The 23496-nt window shown below is 41.5% G+C and overlaps 1 protein-coding gene across 1 annotated transcript in view; it reads left to right on the top strand.

The window, feature by feature from the left end:
* GCLC (glutamate-cysteine ligase catalytic subunit) overlaps positions 1–11609 on the top strand; it is a 38721-nt gene extending 27112 nt beyond the window's left edge. Inside the window, exons 7-16 of the mRNA XM_079935192.1 lie at positions 786–860; positions 1333–1449; positions 2537–2675; positions 3097–3209; positions 3685–3777; positions 4075–4179; positions 8469–8550; positions 8627–8730; positions 8821–8941; positions 9987–11609. Of these exons, the coding sequence (XP_079791318.1) occupies positions 786–860; positions 1333–1449; positions 2537–2675; positions 3097–3209; positions 3685–3777; positions 4075–4179; positions 8469–8550; positions 8627–8730; positions 8821–8941; positions 9987–10198 (1161 nt within the window). The 3' untranslated portion in view covers positions 10199–11609. The remainder of the gene's footprint in view (positions 1–785; positions 861–1332; positions 1450–2536; positions 2676–3096; positions 3210–3684; positions 3778–4074; positions 4180–8468; positions 8551–8626; positions 8731–8820; positions 8942–9986) is intronic.
* The last annotated feature ends 11887 nt before the right edge of the window (positions 11610–23496 follow it).

Raw genomic sequence — 23496 nt, 5'->3', positions numbered from 1 at the left:
CGTGATCTCCTTCTCTGCCTAACTCTTAAGTCCTACTTACCCGTCTTGTGCGGGCTTCCTGGGCAATCTGCCCTTCTTAGTACATCATCTGGGCCTACTCCCCAAATACTTCTCCAGCTCGGATTTTTCTTCCTGGCCCCAGCCCTGGAGACCAAGCTGCTTACAGGGCTGTTCCGCTCTTCCTTGGCCTCATAAGCCCATTGTGTCTTGGCGCCGCTGCTTCCCATCTGTCCGAGGAGCACCCAGGCCAAAACCCAGGTCACTCCTCACTCCGCTGTGCCCACTGGTCACCAGGCCTGCTTTGGCCCTGCTGTGCCTCTTCCCACCAGACTTCCTCAGTTTTTTCCTGGACAGTTGCAGTGTTTTAACTGCCCTCTCTTCCTTCCTCCAGTCCTGCCCCCTTCCGAGCTATCCCCCACTGTGCCACCAGTGAACTCTGAAACCCATCCTTCGCATCTCCAGATCCCCCTTTTGTACCAAAATGTATACAAGCCCACAGATGTGGATGGGCAGCTGTAGAAGGAAATAAGTCAGTGGAAGAGGAAACGCCTGGCTGAACTTCATTGTTAATCTAGTTCTTATTTATAGTAGATGTGAACATGATTAAAGCCATTTTCTAGCAAAATTCATCCGAGACAGCTCTTAAAACTCCTGTGTTCAATGTTGTCATCAACGGAATGACCATCACATGCCATGACCAGCCACCTTCCTTCTCAGACTTGGCTCCTTGTGGAGGATGGTACTGATTTTGTGTTGTTGTTTAATAACTTGGGATTCTTAAACAGGTAACGTTCCAAGCCTGCAGCATATCTGAGGCCAGATACCTTTATGATCAGTTGGCCACTATCTGCCCAATTGTCGTAAGTAGAAATCACACCTAATTTTAACTACTTCTTTGTATAAAATAAAGACTGCACGTGCAAAATTTGCTGACCATGTACTATTTAAGTCCAGTTAAGACTTCATTTAGAACTGAACTAACATGAATAATATGCAGACTTAGAGCTAATGGATAAGAGTCTAAGCTGTAGAGTTTACCGTTGCCAGTAAGGCATTTTTGTGTTGAAGTGTCGAGCTTGAGCGTAGCCGTTTTCCCCCTCCCATCCCGCCTGTCCTCACGGTATAGAGAAGATGATTTAAAAGAATCAGAGGCAAGGATTGGAGTCACTTCTGGTGTATTTCACCATGAGAAGGCAGGTGCAGTAGATGTAGTAGAAATCTGTAGGGGTTGCATAAACTGATTCTTCCAGACCAGAGGTAACTGCATGAAGCTTTTTTCAGCATGTAAATGACACTTTGAACTTGCAGGTGCTGACTTCTGTTTGTTTTTAGATGGCTTTGAGCGCTGCGTCTCCTTTTTACCGAGGCTATGTGTCAGACATTGATTGTCGCTGGGGCGTGATTTCTGCATCTGTAGATGATAGAACTCGGGAGGAGAGAGGACTGGAGGTGGGAGTGATTTTCCTTAATAGTCTTTTAAGTCCAGCAGGTAAAATGGGGATATTGTCACTGCTTACAGTTTTGAAGTCGCCCTTAAATTTTTATCCTGAGTGGGTTAGTCACACATGGGAAGAAGCTGACAGGTTATCAACCTGTCTTTGGCTCCACAATGTGTGTTTGGGGTGAGAATGTAGGAAATGTGATTTGCTTGGCGGGGGCGGGGGGGGCGTTCAAGTTAATTTTCATCATTTGTTGGAACCAGTACTTGTTTTTACCTTCTAAAATTAGTAGTACAAGTTTTCTATATTTTGGGAGTCAGTGCTGATGGCTGTTTTTACCAGAAAGCTTTTTGGTGCTACGTGAGTGCTTCGTCTGTGGTGCTCTCTGTTGTGGAAAGTGTCATCTGTTGTAAGGTTCTTTGGCCTGTTACAGAGGGTTAGGTTTGCCTAATGAGGTAGGTTTGTGCCTCTTGTTTGCATGTTGAACTGCATCTCTCCAACCAAGACTGTGCGTCAGAACCACCTATAGAGATCTTTAAAAATAAGTACCCAGGCCCACCCTAGCCCAGTGAGTAAGTATGTCCAGAACTGGGACCTAGACATACATGTTACTAAAGGAGCCCTCACAGGTGATTCTGATGTTCTCGACTGGGCTGCCCTATTGATGCTCTGCTCTTTGTGTAATTGTTCATAAATTGTTGAACATGCCTTCTAAGTAGAAATAAACCTTAAAGCAGAAATCATTTTAATAGCTTTGTTTTACATTATAGTTCTATAGTTTTGCTTTCAACATTGGCATTTTCCTATCTTAATGAGAATGAAGGTGATCCACTTTAAAAAAAGAAAAAGAAATATATATATATATTTAAGTCATGTCAGAAAACAGACTACTTAAATTGTCTCCAGATTTTTTTTTAATATAATTTTTCTAATACTTTTCAGGATTAACTAGCTTTTTTTCGGGATCTCGTGTTCAGGTTGGACAGTTTTATGTAATTACATATATAGTATATAGGCTTTTAATATAATTATTTGGGGCGTTAGTTTGTTTCCACATCATTTTATATGGCATTCATTTGTATTTTTTTCAATTTTAGCCGCTGAAGAACAACCACTATAGGATCAGTAAGTCCCGATATGATTCAATAGACAGTTACTTATCTGAGTGCGGTGAGAAATATAATGACATCGACCTGACGAAACACAAAGAAATCTATGAACAGCTGTTGCAGGAAGGTGAGCCTCTGTTCCTTTTGTCTAGATTTGATTGTAAGCCTTTAGTTCTTCAAAGCCCTTTTAAATTCCTTTGCTGACTCCTGGCCTGGCTTCTATTTTTAGTGTGAAGTCTCTTAACTTTTCTCATGAGGCTGCTTGTTCTTAAAGTTTCAAGTTCCAGATACTTGTGAGATCTTAACTTTTAGCAAAAGGAGCTGACTTTGGAGGTCTGTCCCTTGGTCCACAGCTCTGCCCCCACGGGCGTTGTGTAAGGAGCGAACACACTCCATAGGATAAAATCCTGGGAGACACGAGAATCCTGCACAGCCCAGCCATTTCCTAAGCTTCTAGATGCCCTTTCTTCAGACTTCCCGAGCTGTCCTGCCGTCTTTCTGGGCATGGAGAACAGCTCCGATGTGAGTGGTGTGACCTCTCTCTGCAGGCATCGATCATCTCCTGGCCCAGCACGTGGCTCATCTCTTCATTAGAGACCCGCTAACTCTGTTCGAAGAGAAAATCCACCTGGACGATGCCAACGAGTCCGACCATTTTGAGGTATCTGCTCCGCTTTGAAGGTGTAGCACTTCACTCTCCAGGGTGGAGGCCGTTGTCTGGAGGGGCAAGGAGTTGATGACAGTAGAAGCCTTCTATGACCTCCATGACTGCAGCAAAGATTTTAAATTGGTTCAAGTACCCTTATTTTATGATTCTTACTCTCCGGTTCTGCATTTTTCATTCAGTATTTTCTCTTATTTTCATAGCGGTGAAAAATGCAAATATGCGGCACAGGAAAATAACACGACCGCTTCTTTCAGGACTGCTGTCGTGTCGCCTGACTTCCGTTAAGCGCTTGCTGTTTTGTCTCCCTAGCAGGTCACGCTCCACGAAAATCTTAAATTGTACCTTTTTGTATTTGTAAATTGAAGAGTATTTGGTGTGGACAGTAAACAGTCTGCTTCACGTATTAAATATCAAATCATCTTAATACCTTACTGGAAAATTGGTTTTATTCTCTGCTTTTTGAATACAGAATATTCAGTCCACAAATTGGCAGACAATGCGATTTAAACCTCCTCCTCCAAACTCCGACATTGGATGGAGAGTGGAATTCCGGCCCATGGAGGTACGCAGCCCGTCGGCAGGAACCGACTTGGACGCACCCGTTCCCAGCCACCTGCCACCCACCCGCACCCTTGTCAGAAGCTCGGGTTACTTGGAAGGCAGCACAGATCACGTGTGTGCGTGTTACACGCAAGTGCAGCAGCTCGGGAGGACTGCTTCTGAGAATAGATTGTGGGCAGAGGCTTCCAGACCCAGGTGGGAGGTTAGGAGATGCTTGGGAAAGACATGACCCTCAGGGGCCTCTCAGGGAGGAGCTGTTTGCATGGTGGGCCCCTAATGTCTCGGGCCCCGTGTCCAGGTTCAGTTGACAGACTTCGAGAACTCCGCGTACGTGGTGTTCGTGGTGCTGCTCACCAGGGTGATCCTGTCCTACAAACTGGACTTTCTCATCCCGCTGTCAAAGGTAAGGATGAGTTTCAGTGTAGGGCTGGGTGTCTGTAGGTTATCATCCATTGCTCATTTATGTATAATAATTGTTTCAACTCTGACCTCACTTAGGATTGTTCCTCCCTTAGAATAAAATGCTCTTCTTCCACCCTTTTTTTTTTTTTTTTTCTTTTTAAACCTAAGTTTATGCTATAGATTTTGGTACCGTTTTGGTGGAGACTCCTGGAAAAAAATGTTAATAGTAGCTCCTTACTCAGCCCATTTGGAAGACATTTAGGGTTGCATTTGAACAATCTCTAGTTTCTAGAGGCTTTTGACTCAAGATGATGGCGGGAGGGATTCCCAAAAATGGGTTTTGTCCTGTCCAGTCCCAGGCCGATCACGATATTAGACTCAGGACGGAGGGACGTGTAACTTTGGTAGTGCAGGGAATGGAACCAAACTGGAGAGGTTTCTGAAGAACATAGTTGACGCTGCACTACTGGAAAAACAAATCTGAATCAGCCTCAGCCCAACAAAAACCAAGAAGGAGCTTTCTGGAAGCAGTTTCCCGGCAGAGCCTTGGAACAGTTCCAGGCTGTGAGGCAGCAAGGCTGGGGGCCGCGGGGCAGTAGCCAAGTGAGTATAGAGACCTTTGGTTCCTGGCCGGTGGGTCTCTTGGCACAGAGAGTGGCTGGGAAAGGCTGCCGGGCGGAGTGAGGGTCTGCCGGGGCTCAGGGCTGGAGGGAAGAGAAGCAGAGCTGCCCTGTCCCAACACACACACACACCCTGAATGTGGTACAGCCACTGGGGAGATGAACGCACATAAGGAGGGTTCACGTGAGCTGCCAGTTTATGAAATACACTTAACATGCGTGTAACTTATAGTCAGTTCCTCCGTATCTGAGAATTCAACCAGCAGCAGATCATGGAATACTGTAGTATTTACTGCTGGAAAAATCCTCATATAGGTGGACCCACATTGTTCTGGGGTCAGATATAGATGTCTGAAAGTCAGTATAAAATTGAAAACTTTTAAAGAGAAGAGCCCATGGGCCTGCAGAGTCTATTATCCTCAGTGAAATACAGTTAATTTTTTTTTTTTTTTTTTGGCCGTGTAGCATGTGGGATCTTACTTGCCTGACCAGGGATCAAACCCGCACTCCCTGCAGTGGAAGTCCAGAGTCTTAACCCCTGGACCGCCAGGGAAGTCCCAAAACACAGTTAAGGTAGAAACTGGAAAGAATTTTAAAATAAATTCTCATTAGTGCCCTCGAAGAAATTCTAGAGAAAGGTCACATCTTAAATAAACAAGCCCTGTGGACCAAAGAACATTTGGAAAGTAAGAGTTCTCAGAAACACGGGACGTGGTAGCCACACTCAGTATGCTCACCAGTAAGCAGGTGTGGTTGAAGACCAAAGTCTGTGATTCAGGGGAACCACACTGAGATTCATCCCAGCAGGATGGCAAAGAAACAGAGATTATGGGAAAAAGGATGAGAGGATTTCTCTGGAAAGTTCAGGGTTTGTATCAAAATTTAGAAGAAGAGAACAGTCTATACAAAAGAGATGTGAGATACAATAAAGAAAATAAAGAAATAGAATTTCCCCTGAGTGAGAGAGTCCACTGAGGATGAGACAGAATTATTCAAAGAAGAACCCAAGTCTAGGAATTTCTGAATCTCAAAGAGAAGATCAGTTGTCCAGACAGGAGAGGAAATTAGGATACCTAAACTTCCTGCCAAGAGGGAGAAGAAAATCAATTGATATCATTTCTCATCTACAACATTAAACGCGAGACGAGATGGCGAGAGGTCTACAGAATCCGAAGGGTAAAGAATTAGAACCATGCCAACCAAACTGGTCTTTAAATTGCAAGTGATTCTAACAAAAAAGATCAAATTAGGGCTAAATTAAGCCAGAAATCTTATCTGGCAAGGGGATAGTGGAAGGAGGGGAATGGTAGATACTTCTTAATGCTTGACATTTGGAGAGAGAATTTCAAAACTACTTGTCTAAAAGTAAGAAAGACCACTAATAGTGTAGAAACAGGATTTGTCGCCTCTAATCTCCTAGCTAAAGAGGTGGGAAAAAAAACAAAGCTTCCTGGTGCCACAAAAGTGGGTCTGGGGCCATGGGTGTGATAAGACATTATGGTCCAGAGAACATACAGTGGTAAAATAAGATGAAAACAAATTTGAATAGACTAAATTCTATTCAAAAGCTAAAATGGGTGATATAAAATAGCAATGTAATGGTACATGTTGTTTGCATAAGATATACTTAAAACAAGGACAGATGTTGACAGTAAAGAGCTCCATATGACCTCTTAACAATTCAGGAAGGACAAAGTCTTAACAGACAAAATGTGAGAAGGTCTTAAATGAGATACAGGAAACAATTTTATATACTCTTTTCAAGATAACATTAGAGCCATTTTCTTTTTTTTAACATAAAGTGTAGCAAACATTTCTCAGCAGCATAAGAAGAATTTAAAGGCACTGTAGTACGGTGGGTAAGATGTGGCTTCCGGGTGAGCACTCAATTCATAAATCACTTGCACTACTTACTAGCTTTTTCACCTGGACAAGTTAGTTGTCCTCTCAGTGCCCCAGTCCGCAGGTGTAGAACAGAGACACATGGGCTGTCGTAAGGCCACGTGGGGTTCGTGGAGTAAGTCACTTAGCAGAGTTTCTGGCGTGTTACTCAGTAACTGACAGGCCATATAATCAAAGGATGAGAAAGACCACAGGGGAATTAAATGACACAGTTAATAAGCTTGGTTGTGTCGCCTGATCACAAATCTTATACCATGGCACACCTTTTTTAAATGCCCTGAGGAAGAATAACAAAAATTAATTAAGGAAAATTTTCACTTCTCAGAAGTAGACACTGTATAGGATACATTCCCACCAAAGTTGAACAAGAAAATGTTCAGGAAACATTTAACTATTGGAAATTTTAAATCGTTTTCCTAGTAGGTTCTAGATTAAGTCAAAACTAGAATTATAGATGCAAACTAGTATATATAGAATGGGTAAACAACAAGGTCCTACTGTATAGCACAGGGAACTATATTCAGTATCCTGGGATAAACTAGAATGGAAAAGAATACATATGTGTATAAGTAAGTCACTGCTGTACAGCACAAATTAACACAATATTGTAAATCAACTATACTTCAATAAAATTTTTTTTAAAAAACTAGAATTATAGATTGTTTAGGAAAATGATGCCAGCAAAGATAATTTCTAAGGGAAAATCACAGCTTTAAGTACTATAAACAGAAATATTAAAAATAAACCTAAGTAACTAAATAAGAATGTAAAGAGCTGTAGTAAAATTACAGCTTTGTAAAAGGAATTCATAAAAGCAGAAATTAAAACTGATGATCTTTGTGAGTTTTTGTCAAGACTAAGAAAAATACAAACGTTATTAGAAATGAAGCCAGATGTTCCTAGCCAGGATAGAATTTGAGATTGCTTGAATATGTTCCTGTATCTAGATTAATCCGAAGGTCATATGTGCCTTAAAACAAACAAAATAATGATAGGAATTGATCAGTGTGAGGGGGCAAAGCTAAGTAACCAAAGACTCTGCACTGACCGTCCCTCTTCAACATGACCTCTGACTTGTGTCTGTTTTGAATATGGAGAGTCCCCTAAGATTTCATTATAGAAATAAGGGACTACTGCTAAAAAGTTTTAAAAGCTCTACTTTGAGGGTCTTAAAAAGTCATTGGAGAAATGGAGAATTCACAAATAGGGGTTGGGGTCTCCTGAGGGAGTGGGCACGGCAGAGCCGCAGGTGGGCAGGCAGCATCGGTGACCCGCCCTGGGAGGGGTCACCTTCTTCCAGATCCCACAGCCCGCCTATGAGGCAGCAAAGCCCCAGAGGCAGGGAGGTCACAGCCCTCAACTCTAGGTGGCAGGAGAGGCAGGAGCGTGAGTCTGGGCTGTGAGGAGGGACCAGCCCCCTGACCTCCCAATGCCATAGAGTCATCCCAGGGTGTCTCAAGGGACCTCGAGATGTGGGCGGCCTACATGAGTGTAAGTTTCGCATTGATTTTTAAGGTAAGCTTCTCTTAGAATTGCCCCATTGTTATTAAAAAGCACATCCCAGCAGTCTGGGGTTGAGGGACACAGCCCCACATGACAGTGCAAAGTCTTATCTGGTCGCCAGCAAGCGCTGGCTATGGGAGGCTTCTTCCCAGATGGGTCAAGATCGCGAGCTGAGCGAGGCACCACAGCCCCCAAATGCGCCGGAGCGGGAGTGCCCTGACTTTGGCAATGTTCTCACTTGGCTGCGATGGTTTTCCTCCCTCAGGTTGATGAGAACATGAAAGTAGCACAGAAGCGAGATGCCGTCCTGCAGGGATTGTTTTATTTCAGAAAAGATATTTGCAAAGGTACTGCCTCCTCTTGCATTTTTGGGGTCCCTGTAGGCCACACGGGCCGCTAACACCCTCTGCGCCCCTCTGGCAGGTGGCAACGCCATGGTGGACGGCCGCAACAAGACCACGGGCAGCACCGAGCCAGCAGCCGAGGAGTACGCACTCATGACCATCGACACCATCATCAACGGCAAGGTAGGGCCCGCGCCCCAGCTACCCCGCCCCTCCCCCACCCCACCCCCCGCCCCCGGGGAGTCGGATGACAGCGCACCCCGCTTCTTGCAGGAAGGCATGTTCCCCGGGCTGATCCCCATCCTGAACTCTTACTTGGAAAACATGGAGGTGGACGTGGACACCAGATGCAGTATTCTGAACTACCTGAAGCTGATTAAGAAGAGAGCATCCGGTATGCCATTCTGCACTTTGCTTTTTTAAAAATCTCTTAACGTAGGCGGAACCTCACAATCTTACAATATTCAGTTTTTAAAGCAGTCTTTTATTAAAGTACATGGTATCCTAAATCAATGAACTTTCCCACATTGTGCCGTCTCGGCGGTTGGATGCACCTTGTAATCTTTGACAGTCACCGTTTGATTAGCAGTGCTTTTGTTCTTGCTGGTTCATACAATAACGCTGCATCTTTAAGCCGATGGCCTCTTAGGCAACGAAATACAGTATCTGGATTGCCTGTTCGACATTTATGCCCGACTGTGTGTGTCGTGAGGCACCCTGGGCTCTTTGCACAGTGAGTCTAAGCCAGTCCTCAGGTTAACTAATAGCACAGCTAAGACGGTGGCCCTCCAGCCTGCCTCCCTACAGGGGTGCCCTGGAACCCCACTTTCTCAGCTTTGAGATCATGGTGGCTGGGGAGCTGTCAGCCGTGACTAAGAGGACAGTAGCAGTGGCATCTGTATTTTGCTCGAGGCTTCTGTAAAATTTCCAGATCCACAAAGGATATACCCCACCCCGCAAATGCTGTATCTGCCAGTTTCTATCTTCATGCATCTACTTCTCATTATTCTCTCCGCCTCTTTGATCAGATGGCTCTGGGGAACTCGGGGGCCCTCCTGTCCCGGGGCAGTCTCGTGACACCGGCATGGGCAGGACTTGGCCAGATGGGAGAACTCGGGCTCTAGTCCACACACATTGGCTCCCGTGTCTTAGAGCCGACAGCATCACCATGTGGGTGGCATCTAACAGGTCCCATAGCAGTGGGATGTGTGTGTTCTCACTGCCTGCCTACAACATGAAACCCTTCCCCAGGAGGAAGCCACGTAATACAGCTCGTCCTGGCCCCTGCCAGGTGGCTACACCAGAAGGCCACACTGATTCTTCTTCAGGATTGTATTATGTGGGCCAATAAATGTCAACTTACGAAAGAAAAAGACCAAACAAACAAAAAAAAAACACTACCATTAAGTTGTTAAAAAAAAAAAAAAATTTTTTTTCAGGAGAATTAATGACAGTTGCCAGATGGATGAGGGAGTTCATCGCAAACCATCCAGACTACAAGCAAGACAGTGTAATAACTGACGAGATGAACTACAGCCTTCTTTTAAAGTGTAACCAAATCGCAAATGAATTATGTGAGTGCCCAGAGTTACTTGGACCAGCATTTAGGAAAGTAAAGTACAGTGGCAGTAAAACTGACTCTTCCAACTAGACGTCCTGCAGAAGGAGAAATGCTTCACCGTGTTAGTGAAGGACTGACCGCAGGATCAGCCCGTGTGCATGGTGTGAGGACCAGATAATAGCACTGCACTGTTTCTTGCGCTGCTCGGCAGAAGTGGGTTTAGGCAAATCTAGAGTTTATACAGTGTACATGTACATAGTAAAGTATTTTTATGATTAACAATGTATTTTAATAACACTGTATCTAAAGTCATTTGTGAGCTGGCTTGTACATTTTTCAGTTCTGACTCTGGAGCAACTACTGTGGAAACGGTTTTGTAAATGTAACTTACTGATAACTATATCTGCATTCCAGAGTTTAAAATGTTTACTGTAAATTTTGGGGTTTTTTTAAAAGACTTTACCTGGACCTGATTCACTGAAATCTAACACTTCACCTTGAAAACAGTTTGTCCTGCTAATTTTCTTTGAGTCCTCTCCTTTGGCATATACATGAAATCACTATTGAATCCACCAAAGTGCTTTGAGGGGAAGCTTAGATTTCCGGCACCTTATCCATGACGATTCTTTTGTAATTGGAATAGCTAACCCCTCGGTAACCCTGTCCCAAGCTTTTCCCACTAAACAGAACCCACTGAACTGACAGTACCTTCTGTCGACGTTTGCTAATTTTGGCATCAAGTTTGAAGACAACTCTGGAGAAAGACTCTGAGTTCACGTGTAGTGATTATTGGGGGTAATTTTTTTATGGAAAAAGGGGAGAATTGTTTTTCTTCTTGTACATACCAAGAGTAATGTCAAAAATGCCACCAGCTCTTCTGTTGTGGTCACCTGTTTATTCTGATTGCGGCTATCTACTTAAATTTTCAAATCAAACGCAGCTGCTGAAGTTTCTGTTTTGCTACTTTTTCTCTAGTTTCCAGTAAGCATATTACAGACATTCTTCTAAAAGCCATTCATTCTAGATTTTACCTGGGGATTATTCTACATACTACTTACCTTCTCTGTGAAACTCATAAATTAATCATGATATGCACTAAGTTTTGTGAATCAGGACCCTAAATGTTTAATTGTAAATAATTTAAGTTTCACAGAATTGTTAGAGCTTTTTGTTGAAGTTTTTTTTCCCCAATTAGTTAAAAGTCTTAAAACTGCTTCTGAAAAAACTATGTGTAGTAGATTATGCAAACTCTACAGGCATAAATGTCTAAACTGTCATGCTAATTTTAAGAAATGGCCATAAGCTTCAGCTAAACCTGTTTGTGTATAGATACTAGGGTTTGTGCTATATTTCATACATGCATTTTGGAGGATTAAAGAACACCTGGTTTTCCTTTGCAATTTGCTTGTGTAAATTCAGTTTGTAAAAAGGCAGTAAAGTGTTTGTGGTATGAGGAAATAAAAGAATGGAATTGGCATTGTGAAAACTCTTGAATGTGTGAGTTCTACAACTAAACGGATGGTGGTGAGGGTGGTTTTTTTTTAATTAGCCCAGATATGCCAGGAAATAATTTCTTCATCATGATCCTCAGCTCCTTCTAGAAAGACTCATAGTGATGAAAACAGATGCCTCACCTCCCTAGTAGCTGTCAACCCCTGTGGGGAGAGGAGAAATGACCACTGGAAGTGAATTTTTCTTCTACTCCAAACTGTCGCTGTGCCAAGTCAGTGGTCACATGGTGAGTTACAGGTAAATCGGGCTGTGTGCGCACTGGGGTGCTGTCCTGCTCAGACTGGCTCAGCAGGCCCTGCAGAGAACTGTTCCCAACCCATGTCTTTGGACTCACATCCCTCTACTACCCCCAACCCCTAGTTCATCTTGTCCACCCACTTTTCTCAGCTTCATCTGCTTGTCTACTTTTAACTGAACGATCCTAGGGCAGGGTCATTGTCAAATTAATCTGCATACATGTCTCTTACTGAAGTGCACCTCTGGCTCTGTGGGCCTGACATGGGGGCCCACGTTCCTGCATTTCTAAGAGGCCCCCAGGCAATGCTGACGCTGCTGGTGTGTGGGCCACGTCAAGTAACAAGGACTTAGATCACTTCTGTACCTCAGACACAAATCAATTCTAAGTCTCAAATGACACTGGTCTTCAATTCGAATGTGTGTTTATCTGAAAACCAAATAACGGCACCCTATCTATATCCAAGACAGAAAGTACCGCCTTTCATAAGCTTTCCTGCCTGAACTCAGCTGAGGGTTCAGGGCTTTGGGAACAGAACGATGAACACTGAGATAAGCAAAGAGGGCCTTTTCCTTGGTGGAAATAGCTGCGGCTGAGCCCAGACCCTCACTTAGAACACAACTGGCCCTAACTTAACCCATCCAGTCTCCTGGATTAACAAGCGGTTTCCTCCTGGTCCCAGGCTGCCTCTGCCCCTGCCACCGGCTCCTCCCTGAGGCTGTTTGTGAGCCTTCTGTCCCTCAGTGGAGGGAGCTGGCCTTAGCCGCCGCCTTCTAAACCACCTACATGAAAGTTAACTAAGAGTGGAAAGTGTGGAAACCCAGGATGTGGTGAGAGGCCATGTCTCAGGAGGTTTCTTGGGGATCTTGCAGAACAAAATGTGACAGTATCCTTCAAGCAGCTGGTGGTGTCTGACGTGGGGGAAGGGACGTGCGATGTGTGCCTGGGGTGCCTGGGCATCAAGGCTTTTGGCTAGGAAGGGGCCCCTTTCAGAACTGTACATAGGCTGCGTCACTGCAAGGTTCTTGGGGCTGCTGCTAATGAATTTTCCATTTAGGTTAAGGCTCCCCCTGGCTTTCCCTGAAGATAAGCCACTGAGATCTACCAGCTGCTCTCTCCTCTCCATTATGCTTTTGTGTAAATATTTAACATTCCCTGTAAAAACTTCGGAACATACATGCCAAGTGATATTTAGGAAAGTGTAAATTGGAAGGAAACTCATGAGGTCTGGACTGGACGTGAGGAGGCCTTGGTGGGTGACCTTGGCTGGGAAAGATACACTCCTCCGACTATTTGCATTTTCTTGGTAAGTGGTGGCTGAAATTGGCTGGGAAGTCCCTAAAGCCCCTTTCATGCTTAACATTTTATGAAATGAAACATTATAAAGTTAATTATGGAAAATGCATTAAGAGTAATGGTGCCTCCAGCTTTGATTTCAAACCATATTAAAAAGCTGTGGTAATCAAATCCGTACGGAATTTGGAAGAACAGATCAATGGAACAGAATAGAGAGCCCAGAAATAAACTCACATATACTTGGTCAATTAATTTACAACAAAAGAGCCAATATACAGTGGGGAAAGGACAGTCTCTTCAATATATGGTGTTGGGAAAACTGGACAACCACATGCAAAAGAATGAAATTAGACTACTATCAATATTCACATTGTACACAAAAATTAAAATGGGTTAAAGACTTGAATGTAAGACCTGAAACCATAGCCTCCTAGAAGACAACATAGGGTGTTAAGCTTCTTGACATAGGTCTTGATGATTTTTTGAATCTGACACCAAAAGCAACAAAAGTAAAAATAAACAAGTAGGACTACATCAAACTACAAAAATTCCTTTGCAGCCTTCAGAAAATGAAAAAGCAACCTACTGAATGGGAGGAAATATTTGCAAATCATGTATCTGATAAAGGGGTTAATATCCAAAATATATACAAAAATTCATACAACTCAATAGTAAAAAAAAAACCCCCTTATGGGCACAGGACATTTTCCATGAGCTTCCCATTTTATTTACTCCAATGCTACCCTGAAAGATGCCCTGGGTACCCCATCCTCATCAGTACCTTCCTCCTAGAACCCAAGGCATTCGGCCTGATCATCGGCAGCCTCATTCTTTAAAAAACAGTCCCGTGATGTCATCCTCCCACCCCACCCCCACCAGCTGCCCCCTTGCTCCCGGGGTCCAGAGGAACAGGAAGCCGGGGTCACGGAGTGGCTGGTGGGCAGGCTGCATCCACCATTGGCCCCAACAAAGATCCGGGTAGGCTCCAGTGCTGGGTCAAATCAGGCCAAACAACCAACAGGGAGGAAACGCAGCCCCACCCATCATCAGACAAGCAGATTAAAGTTTTACTGGGCTGTGCCCACCAAAGCAACATGCAGCTCTACCCACCACAAGTCCCTCCCATCAGGAAGCTTGCACAAGACTCTTAGATAGCCTCATCCACCAGAGGGCAGACAGCAGAAGCAAGAAGAACTACAATTCTGCAGCCTATGAAAGGAAAACCACATTCACAGAAATATAGACAAAATGAAAATGCAGAGGACTTTGTACCTGATAAAGGAACAAGATAAAAAAAAAACCAGAAAAACAACTACATGAAGTGGAGATAGGCAACCTTCCAGAAAAAGAATTCAGAATAATGATAGTGAAGATGATCCAGAACCTCAGAAAAAGAATGGAGGCAAAGATCGAGAAGATGCAAGAAATGTTTAACAAAGACCTAGAAGAATTAAAGAATAAACCCCTAGAAGAATTAAAGAACAAACAAACAGAGATGAACAATACAATAACTGAAATGAAAACTACACTAGAAGGATTCGATAGCAGAATAACTGAAGCAGAAGAACGGATAAGTGACCTGGAAGGCAGAATGGTGGAATTCACTGCTGTGGAACAGAATAAAGAAAAAAGAATGAAAAGAAATGAAGACAGCCTAAGAGACCTCTGGGACAACATTAAAGGCAACAACATTTGCATTATAGGGGTCCCAGAAGGAGAAGAGAGACAGAAAGGACCTGAGAAAATAGTTGAAGAGATTATAGTTGAAAACTTCCCTAACATGGGAAAGGAAATAGCCACCCAAGTCCAGGAAGCACAGAGAGTCCCAGGCAGGATAAACCCAAGGAGAAGCATGCCAAGACACATAGTAATCAGATTGGCAAAAATTAAAGACAAAGAAAAATTATTGAAAGCATCAAGGGAAAAACAACATACAAGGGAACTCCCATAAAGTTAACAGCTGATTTCCCAGCAGAAACTCTACAAGCCAGAATGGAGTGGCACAATATATTTAAGTGATGAAAGGGAAGAACCTACAACCAGGATTACTCTACCTGGCAAGGATCTCATTCAGATTTGATGGGGAAATCAAAAGCTTTACAGACAAGCAAAAGCTAAGAGAATTCAGCACCACCAAACCAGCTCTACAAAAACTGCTAAAATCACTTCTCTAAGTGGGAAACACAAGAGGAGAAAAGGACCTACAAAAACAAACCCAAAACAATTAACAAAATGGTCATAGGAACATACATATCGATAATTACCTTAAACGTGAATGGGTTAAGTGCTCCAACCAAAAGACACAGGCTGGCTGAATGGATACAAAAACAAGCCCCATATATATGCTGTCTACAAGAGACCCACTTCAGACCTAGGGACACATACAGACTGAAAGTGAGGGAATGGAAAAAGATATTCCATACAAATGGAAATCAAAAGAAAGCTGGAGTAGCAGTACTCATATCGGATAAAATAGACTTTAAAATAAAGAATGTTACAAGAGACAAGGAAGGACACTATATAATGATCAAGGGATCAATCCGAGAAGATATAACAATTATAAATATATATGCACACAACATAGGAGCACCTCAATACATAAGGCAACGGCTAACAGCTATAAAAGAGGAAATGGACAGTAACACAATAATACTGGGGGACTTACACCTCACTTACATCAATGGACAGATCATCCAGACAGAAAGTTAATAAGGAAACACAAGCTTTAAATGACACAATAGACCAAATTGATTTAATTGATATTTATAGTGCATTCCATCCAAAAACAGCAGATTATACTTTCTTCTCAAGTGCACATGGAACATTCTCCAGGATAGATCACATCTTGGGTCACAAATCAAACCTCGGTAAATTTAAGAACATTGAAATCATATCAAGCATCTTTTCCGACCACAATGCTATGAGATTAGAAATAAATTACAGGGAAAAAAAAGTTAAAAAACACAAACACATGGAGACTAAGCAATACGTTACTAAATAACCAAGAGATCACTGAAGAAATCAAAGAGGAAATCAAAAAATACCTAGAGACAAATTACAACGAAAATATGATGATCCAAACCTATGGGATGCAGCAAAAGCAGTTCTAAAAGGGAAGTTTATAACAATACAAGCCTACCTCAAGAAACAAGAAAAATCTCAAATAAACAATTTAACCTTACACCTGAAGGAACTAGAAAAAGAAGAACAAAAAAAACCCAAAGTTAGTAGAAGGAAAGAAATCAAAAAGATCAGAGCAGAAATAAATGAAATAGAAACAAAGAAAACAATAGAAATGTCAATAAAACTAAAGCTGATTGTTTGAAAAGATAAACAAAATTGATAAACCTTTAGCCAGACTCATTAAGAAAAAGGAGAGGACTCAAATCAGTAAAATTAAAATGAAAAAGGAGAAGTCACAACGGACACTGCAGAAATACAAAGCATCATAAGACACTACTACAAGCAACTGTATGCCAATAAAATGGACAACCTGGAAGAAATGGACAAATTCTTAGAAAGGTACAATTTTCTAAGGCTGAACCAGGAAGAAATAGAAAATATAAACAGACCAATCACAAGTAATGAAATTGAAACTGTGATTAAATATCTTCCAACAGCTCTCTTGGTAGGAACCAAGATGGCGGAGTAGAAGGACGTGCTCTTACTCCCTCTTGTGAGAGCACCAGAATCACAACTAGCTGCTGGACAATCATCAACAGGAAGACACTGGAACTCACCAAAAAATATACCCCACATCCAAAGACAAAGGAGAAGCCACAGTGAGATGGTAGGAGGGCCACAATCACAGTAAAATCATATCCCATAACGGTGGGTGGGTGACTCACAGACTGGAGAACACTTATACCAAAGAAGACCACCCACTGGAGTGAAGCTTCTGAGCCCCACATCAGGCTTCCCAACCTGGGGGTCTGGCAATGGGAGGAAGAATTCCTAGAGAATCAGATTTTGAAACCTAGTGGGATTTGATTGCAGGACTTTGACAGGACTGGGGGAAACAGAGACTCCACTCTTGGAGGGTACACACAAAGTAGTGTGCACATTGGGACCCATGGGAAGGAGCAGTGACCCCAGGAGAGACTGAACCAGACCTACCTGCTAGTGTTGGAGGGTCTCCTGCAGAGGCCAGGGGTGGCTGTGAATCACCGTGGAGACAAGGACACTGGCAGCAGAAGTTCTAGGAAGTACTCCTTGACATGAGCCCTCCCAGAATCTGTCATTAGCCCCAAAAAAGAGCCCAGGTGGGCTCCAGTGCTGGGTTGCCTCAGGCCAAACAACCAACAGGGAGGGAACCCAGCCCCACCCATCATCAGACAAGCAGATTAAAGTTTTACTGAGCTCTGCCCACCAGAGCAACACCCAGCTCTACCCATCACAAGTCCCTCCCATCAGGAAGCTTGCACAAGACTCTTAGATAGCCTCATCCACCAGAGGGCAGACAGCAGAAGCAAGAACTACAATTCTGCAGCCTGTGAAAGGAAAACCACATTCACAGAAATATAGACAAAATGAAAATGCAGAGGACTTTGTACCCAATGAAGGAACAAGATTAAAAAACCCAGAAAAACAACTACATGAAGTGGAGATAGGCAACCTTCCAGAAAAAGAATTCAGAATAATGATAGTGAAGATGATCCAGAACCTCAGAAAAAGAATGGAGGCAAAGATCGAGAAGATGCAAGAAATGTTTAACAAAGACATAGAAGAATTAAAGGATAAACCCCTAGAAGAATTAAAGAACAAACAAACAGAGATGAACAATACAATAACTGAAATGAAAACTACACTAGAAGGAATCAATAGCAGAATAACTGAAGCAGAAGAACGGATAAGTGACCTGGAAGGCAGAATGGTGGAATTCACTGCTGTGGAACAGAATAAAGAAAAAAGAATGAAAAGAAATGAAGACAGCCTAAGAGACCTCTGGGACAACATTAAAGGCAACAACATTTGCATTATAGGGGTCCCAGAAGGAGAAGAGAGACAGAAAGGACCTGAGAAAATAGTTGAAGAGATTATAGTTGAAAACTTCCCTAACATGGGAAAGGAAATAGCCACCCAAGTCCAGGAAGTGCAGAGAGTCCCATACAGGATAAACCCAAGGAGAAAGACGCCGAGACACATAGTAATCAAATTGGCAAAAATTAAAGACAAAGAAAAATTATTGAAAACATCAAGGGAAAAACAACAAATAATATACAAGGGACCTCCCATAATGTTAACAGCTGATTTCTCAACAGAAACTCTACAAGCCAGAAGGGAGTGGCATGATATACTTAAAGTGATGAAAGGGAAGAACCTACAATCAAGATTACTCTACCTGGCAAGGATCTTATTCAGGTTCGATGGGGAAATCAAAAGCTATACAGACAAACAAAAGCTAAGAGAACTCAGCACCACCAAACCAGCTCTATAACAAATGCTAAAGGAGCTTCTCTAAGTGGGAAACACAAGAGGAGAAAAGGACCAACGAAAACAAACCCAAAACAATTAACAAAATGGTCATAGGAACATACATATCGATAATTACCTTAAATGTGAATGGATTAAATGCTCCAACCAAAAGACACAGGCTGGCTGAATGGATACAAAAACAAGCCCCATATATATGCTGTCTACAAGAGACCCACTTCAGACCTAGGGACACATACAGACTGAAAGTGAGGGAATGGAAAAAGATATTCCATGCAAATGGAAATCAAAAGAAAGCTGGAGTAGCAATACTCATATCAGATAAAATAGACTTTAAAATAAAGAATGTTACAAGAGACAAGGAAGGACACTACATAATGATCAAGGGATCAATCCAAGAAGATATAACAATTACAAATATATATGCACCCAACATAGGAGCACCTCAATACATAAGGCAACGGCTAACAGCTATAAAAGAGGAAAATGACAGTAACACAATAATGCTGGGGGGCTTACACCTCAGTTACACCAATGGACAGATCATCCAAAATGGAAATAAATAAGGAAACAGAAGCTTTAAATGACACAATAGACCAGATAGATTTAATTGATATTTATAGGACATTCCATCCAAAAACAGCAGATTACATTTTCTTCTCAAGTGCGCACGGAACATTCTCCAGGATAGATCACATCTTGGGTCACAAATCAAGCCTCAGTTAATTTAAGAAAATTGAAATCATATCAAGCATCTTCTCCGACCACAATGCTATGAGATTAGAAATGAATCACAGGGAAAAAAAAGTAAAAAACACAAACACATGGAGGCTAAACAATACGTTGCTAAATAGCCAAGAGATCACTGAAGAAGTCAAAGAGGAAATCAAAAAATGCCTAGAGACAAATGACAATGGAAACACGACGATCCAAAACCTATGGGATGCAGCTAAATCAGTTCTAAGAGGGAAGTTTATAGCTATACAAGCCTACCTCAAGAAACAAGAAAAATCTCAAATAAACAATGTAATCTTACACCTAAAGGAACTAGACAAAGAAGAACAAACAAAACCCAAAGTTGGCAGAAGGAAAGAAATCAAAAAGATCAGAGCAGAAATAAATGAAATAGAAACAAAGAAAACAATAGCAATGTCAATAAAACTAAAAGCTGATTGTTTGAGAAGATAAAATTGATAAACCATTAGCCAGACTCATGAAAAAACAGAGGGAGAGGACTCAAATCAATAAAATTAGAAATGAAAAAGGAGAAGTTACAACAGACACTGAAGAAATACAAAGCATTCTAAGAGACTACTACAAGCAACTCTATGCCAGTAAAATGGACAACCTGGAAGAAATGGACAAATTCTTAAAAAGGTATAACCTTCCAAGACTGAACCAGGAAGAAATAGAAAATATGAACAATAGGGAGGGTGGGAGGGAGGGAGACACAAGAGGGAAGAGATACGGGAACATATGTATATGTATAACTGATTCACTTTGTTATAAAGCAGAAATTAACACACCATTGTAAAGCAATTATACCCCAATAAAGATGTTTAAAAAAAAAAGAAAGAAAATATGAACAGACCAATCACAAGTAATGAAATTGAAACTGTGATTAAAAATCTTCCAACAAACAAAAGTCCAGGACCAGATGGCTGCACAGGTGAATTCTATCAGACATTTAGAGAAGAGCTAACACCCATCCTTCTAAAACTCTTCCAAAAAATTGCAGAGGAAGAAACACTCCCAAACTCATTCTATAAGGCCACCATCACCCTGATACCTAAACCAGACAAAGATACTACAAAAAAAGAAAATTACAGACCAATATCACTCATGAATATACATGCAAAAATCCTCAAGAAAATACTAGCAAACAGAATCCAACAACACATTAAAGGGATCATACACCATGATCAAGTGGGGTTTATCCAAGGGATGCAAGGATTCTTCAGTATATGCAAATCAATCAATGTGATACACCATATTAACAAATTGAAGAATAAAAACCACATGATCATCTCAATAGATGCAGAAAAAGATTTTGACAAAATTCAACATCCATTTATGATAAAAACCCTCCAGAAAGTGGGCATAGAGGGAACTTACCTCAACATAATAAAGGCCATATGTGACAAACCCACAGCCAACATCATTCTCAATGGTGAGAAACTGAATGCATTTCCTCTAAGATTAAGAACAAGACAAGGATGTCCACTCTCACCACTATTATTCAACATAATTTTGGAAGTCCTAGCCACGTCAATCAGAGAAGAGAAAGAAATAAAAGGAATACAAATTGGAAAAGAAGTGAAACTGTCACTGTTTGCAGATGACATGATACTATACATAGGGAATCCTAAAAATGCCACCAGAAAACTACTAGAGCTAATCAATGAATTTGGTAAAGTTGCAGGATACAAAATTAATGCACAGAGATCTCTTGCATTCCTATACACTAACAACGAAAGATCAGAAAGAGAAATTAAGGAAACAATCCCATTCACCACTGCAACAAAAAGAATCAAATACCTAGGAATAAACCTACCTAAAGAGGTAAAAGACCTGTACTCAGAAAACAATAAGACACTGATGAAAGAAATCAAACATGACACAAACAGATGGAGAGAGATATACCATGTTCTTGGACTGGAAGAATCAATATTGTGAAAATGACTATACTACCCAAAGCAATCTACAGATTCAATGCAATCCCTATCAAATTACCAATGGCATTTTTTACAGAACTAGAACAAAAAATCTTAAAATTTGTATGAAGAAACAAAAGACCCCGAATAGCCAAAGCAATATTGAGGGAAAAAAAACAGAGCTGGAGGAATCAGACTCCCTGACTTCAGACTATACTACAAAGCTACAGTAATCAAGACAATATGGTACTGGCACAAAACCAGAAATATAGATCACTGATACAGGATAGAAAGCCCAGAGATAAACCCATGCACCTATGGTCAACTAAGCTATGACAAAGGAGGCAAGGATATACAATGCAGAAAAGACAATCTCTTCAATAAGTGGTGTTGGGAAAACTGGACAGTTACATGTAAAAGAATGAAATCAGAACACTCCCTAACACCATACACAAAAATAAGCTCAAACTGGATTAGAGACCTAAATGTAAGACCAGACACTATAAAACTCTTAGAGGAAAACATAGGAAGAACACTCTTTGACATAAATCACAGCAAGATATTTTTTGACCCACCTCCAAGAGAAAGGGAAATAAAAACAAAATAAACAAGTGAAACCTAATGAAACTTTTGCAAAGCAAAGGAAACTACAGTCAAGATGAAAAGACAACCCTTAAAATGGGAGAAAATATTTGCAAATGAATTAACGGACAAAGGATTAATCTCCAAAATATATAAACAGCTCATGCAGCTCAATATTAAGAAAACAAACAACCCAATCAAAAAATGGACAGAACACATAAATAGACATTTCTCCAAAGACATACAGATGGCCAAGAAGCACATGAAAAGCTGCTCAACATCACTAGTTATTAGAGAAATGCAAATCAAAACTACAATGAGGTATCACCTCACACCAGTTAGAATGGGCATCATCAGAAAATCTACAAACAACAAACGCTGGAGAGGGTGTGGAGAAAAGGGATCCCTCTTGCACTGTTGGTGGGAATGTAAATTGATACAGCCACTATGGAGAACAGTATGGAGATTCCTTAAAAAACTAAAAATAGAATTACCATATGACCCAGCAATTCCATTACTGGGTGTATACCCAGAGAAAACCATAATTCAAAAAGAAACATGCACCCCAATATTCGTTGCAGCACTGTTTACAAGAGCTAGGTCATGGAAGCAACCTAAATGCCCATCGACAGACAAATGGATAAAGAAGATGTGGTACATATATACAATGGAATATTACTCAGCCATAAAAAGGAACGAAATTGGGTCATTTGTAGAGACGTGGATGGATCTAGAGACTGTCACACAGAGTGAAGTAAGTCAGAAAGAGAAAAACAAATATCGTATATTAACGCATACATGTGGAACCTAGAAAAATGGTACAGATGAGCAGGTTTGCAGGGCTAAAATAGAGTCACAGATGTAGAGAACAAACATATGAACACCAAGGGGGGAAACTGATGGTGGGGGGTGGTGATGGTGGGATGAATTGGGAGATTGGGGTTGACATATATACACTAATATGTATAAAATAGATAACTAGTAAGAACCTGCTGTATAAAAAATAAATGAAATAAAATTAAAATTTTTTTAAAAGAGAAAGAAAGGGAAATATCCCCAATTAAATGAGGAAGTCAAAAAGGGAACTAGGAGGAATGGATTGATCACTTTTTCACATAAAATATTAATTATTCTAAAGCAGAGTTGCTGTGCCAAAGGCTGATTTGAGTCCTTTATCAATCTCTCAGCCCCCTGTAGAATGTGATTTAGACATTGACCCTATTACATTGTTAGTTACATGCCCTACAAAGGTACCTTCAAGAACCTCCATTCCACATGGAGGGTCTTGTAGAATGTGATTTGGACATTGACCTTATTACATTGTTATTTACATGCTCTACAAAGGTACCTTCAAGACCCCCCATTCCACAAGGATTGCCCCCGATAAGCCGCTTTCTCTATGTGTATCCTGGAGGTCCCACTAAACTCAGTGACAGTATCTGGAGACAATCCTGAAAAACTTGGGTGACCATCGCTGACCAGCACAGAGCTGGCTCACAATAGGGCCCCAGTTAAAATGTTACAAATACAACTGGATCAAACCTTTAAAGCACGAAATTAAAACAATCCTCCTAAGGAAGGAAATCTGAGTTTCAAAAGAGGAACTTCATATTGAGTATCTAACCAGCAACTGATGATGATATTCACAGATGAATCTGATTGGTTCTCCGAAACTG

The sequence above is a fragment of the Stenella coeruleoalba genome (assembly GCF_951394435.1).
Source record: "Stenella coeruleoalba genome assembly, chromosome: 10".
NCBI classification, from domain to species: domain Eukaryota; kingdom Metazoa; phylum Chordata; class Mammalia; order Artiodactyla; family Delphinidae; genus Stenella; species Stenella coeruleoalba.
Note: the sequence above shows the minus strand (reverse complement) of the source record. Positions and strands in the feature narration are given on the sequence as shown.